A 2,498-nucleotide genomic window follows, 5' to 3' on the forward strand; every position below is an offset into this window, starting at 1 on the left:
ATGGGAAAGAGTCAGTAACTGAGGATGATGCTGATGCTGAAGACTTAGAAGTGTTTTATCCAACAAATTGGTGGCAAACAGTTCATCCAGGTAATACTGCTGGTTAATTATAATGTACCTGTGAAACCACATCTTGCCCCTCTGACAAAAATGTCATAGAAACTAAAAAATTCCATAAAATCCAACTTCATTTTTGGGTTTCAAAGAGGTCTCTTGTAGACAGCCCCAGTTAAGGTAAGAAGATCACTACAAAATCAGTTTTCAATGGGAACTGCTGCTGAAGCACTTCCTGTTCACTGAAACAAACTTAACAGACTGTCAGTTAAGTAGGTAGGTGGTGATGTGCCTCCATCACTCATTCAGGAGCCCTTTCTTTTTTGCGCACTTGTCAAGAGACAGATTTTATAACCTTCATTGGCACGCACTGTTCTGGTATGCTGTGTTCTTCTGTGGCTTGTTTAAATATTACTTGGTGGCAAACTTGTCGTTAAGAGTTGTAATGTAACCTTGCACAGTTTTTGAAGAGTTTCTAATCCTTTTGTAGTTGAAGTTCAGTTTGAGACTCTTAAATCTGAAACGTCTGTTCTAGGAAAAAAAAAGCATCTTGCTTAATTTTGGTATGAATCTGATCTTGAGTGAGCTTTTAAAAAAGTTTCTTCCTGAATTTTCCATAAAACTCATCTGAATCTTCCGGGATGCTGGAGTTGTCATATTATAAGAGTCTGAGTCATTTTACACATGCAGAAGTGATTTCACAGCTAGCAAATCTACAATAACAACCAGTGGATTTCCACAGAATAAAAAGAATTTTAAAAATATAAATTAGCCTATTTTTATGCTGGATGCCATTTGTGGCTGTGAGCTGGTGTGCACCTCCATCCCACTGCCATGCTGGAATTCCACTGACTTCCGTCTCATCCTCCCATTCATCTGCCATGCCTTGATGGTAAAATTATATTTGGGAGGATGGATGATTCTTTCAGTGAAGTTCAGTCTGACAGGGTCACTGGTCTTCTGTAGGGCTACACCTCCCCTACACCCTGCCCCTTTCCTCTTAGGTTGATGGTAGATACTCCCCGATGATCTGGAATGGGGGATGCCTAGTAAAGTCCCTTCTTAGGTTCTGCTGAGTTCTTTAACCCACAGCTCCTTGGCCTCCTCTTCCTCTGGCTGAATCTCTCCTTGGGTTGGATATCAGGTTATCCCTGTGGATGCCTTCACTCCTCTTTCATTCTCTCTGTCATTGTCTCTGTGCCTTCCTTCATGGGATTCAGTTTCTGTAATTATCCCTGGATCAACTTAACTCTTTCCTGTCTCTTCCCAGCCTTACTTCAGGCCTTACAGACTTAATTGCTTTGAAGACCCCAGGTGCAGGATATCAAGTCCTGCTTAACCATAAATCAAACCCTTGTGGAATCCTTCTGTCCAGTTGTCTTTGTTTACACAAGGAAAGTAAATCAAAGGGAAATTTCTTATTTCCAGCCTCCAGTTCTTCAAATTCCTTCACAAAAAAATGATCACTCTTGTTTCTTCCCAGTTCTGATGGCTTAGTTAGGCTGTCACCATCCAGTTCATACCCTGCTTTCTTTCTCCTTGGCATGCTGTGTAAATTCCTTCTTTGCCCTGGCCATCTCAATTTCCCTCTAAACCCCTGCTTCTCTTGGTGGGTTCATATTTTCCCTCTACCTGGTGGGTCTCTGCCCGCCATCTTACGGGGATATCTCCCACCTAGTTCTGTCTCTAGGGATTTGCTCACACTACCCCACCATCTGCTTTTACTTATCTTTCTGGGAAGGCATTGGTGATCCTTGCTTGTCGCTTGTCTGGGTCCTGACAACTCATGACGGTCCAGCTGGCTGGGATCTCCTCTTAAATCTTTACAGCTCCCAGTCTCACTGGTTGGTTCCTGCTCTGGGGGACACTGAACACCAAGCCTTTCTTTGGCATACTCTTTTCCGCTGCCCGGTTCTCTCTCCAGGGCAGTTGGTGCAGGCTCCCTGGGGTACATATTCTCATAACCTCAGGGCCTGCCTGTTTCCCAGGTTTTCCCTGGACCCTCTTCCCCAGCACACGGTGGGGATGTGCTGCTCACCCAGACCCATCCCAGTAAACTTCATGCTGGCACTGCCAGCTCTGTGGGAGAATAGCAGGGGCTTGGCCCTGGCCCTAGCCCTTGCTACAGTGGCCTGTTGTGATTGTGTCTATGGCAGGAATCTCTACTCTAGCACATTTAGGGTGTTAAGTGTTTGGGGTTTTGGGGCAGACAAGGTTCCTTGGGTCAATTTGTTATCTTTTATTAGACCAACCCAAATAGTTGGAGAATAGTTATTAAGCAAGCTTTCGAGTTCAAAAACCCTTCATCAGGCTCAGGAAGCTGCAGCAGTTGGTGTGTGCTCTTCCTGGATGGAATGAAAAGTAAAGAAGCCAGGGGCTGGGCTGGGGAGTCAGTTGCCAGGCAGATTATAATGTATCAAAAATCCAATGTCTATGTTTAGTCC

The 2,498-nt window shown here is 44.5% G+C and overlaps 1 protein-coding gene across 8 annotated transcripts in view; it reads left to right on the forward strand.

Moving 5' to 3' along the window:
- SIL1 (SIL1 nucleotide exchange factor) overlaps nt 1-2,498 on the forward strand; it is a 335,801-nt gene that overhangs the window by 184,388 nt on the left and 148,915 nt on the right. For all 8 annotated transcript variants that reach the window (XM_025206016.1, XM_025206046.1, XM_025206021.1 and 5 more), the window contains one exon: nt 1-90. In XM_025206016.1, coding sequence (XP_025061801.1) covers nt 1-90 — 90 coding nt within the window. The remainder of the gene's footprint in view (nt 91-2,498) is intronic.

Source organism: Alligator sinensis, unplaced genomic scaffold (assembly GCF_000455745.1).
Source record: "Alligator sinensis unplaced genomic scaffold, ASM45574v1 scaffold156_1, whole genome shotgun sequence".
NCBI classification, from domain to species: Eukaryota; Metazoa; Chordata; order Crocodylia; family Alligatoridae; genus Alligator; species Alligator sinensis.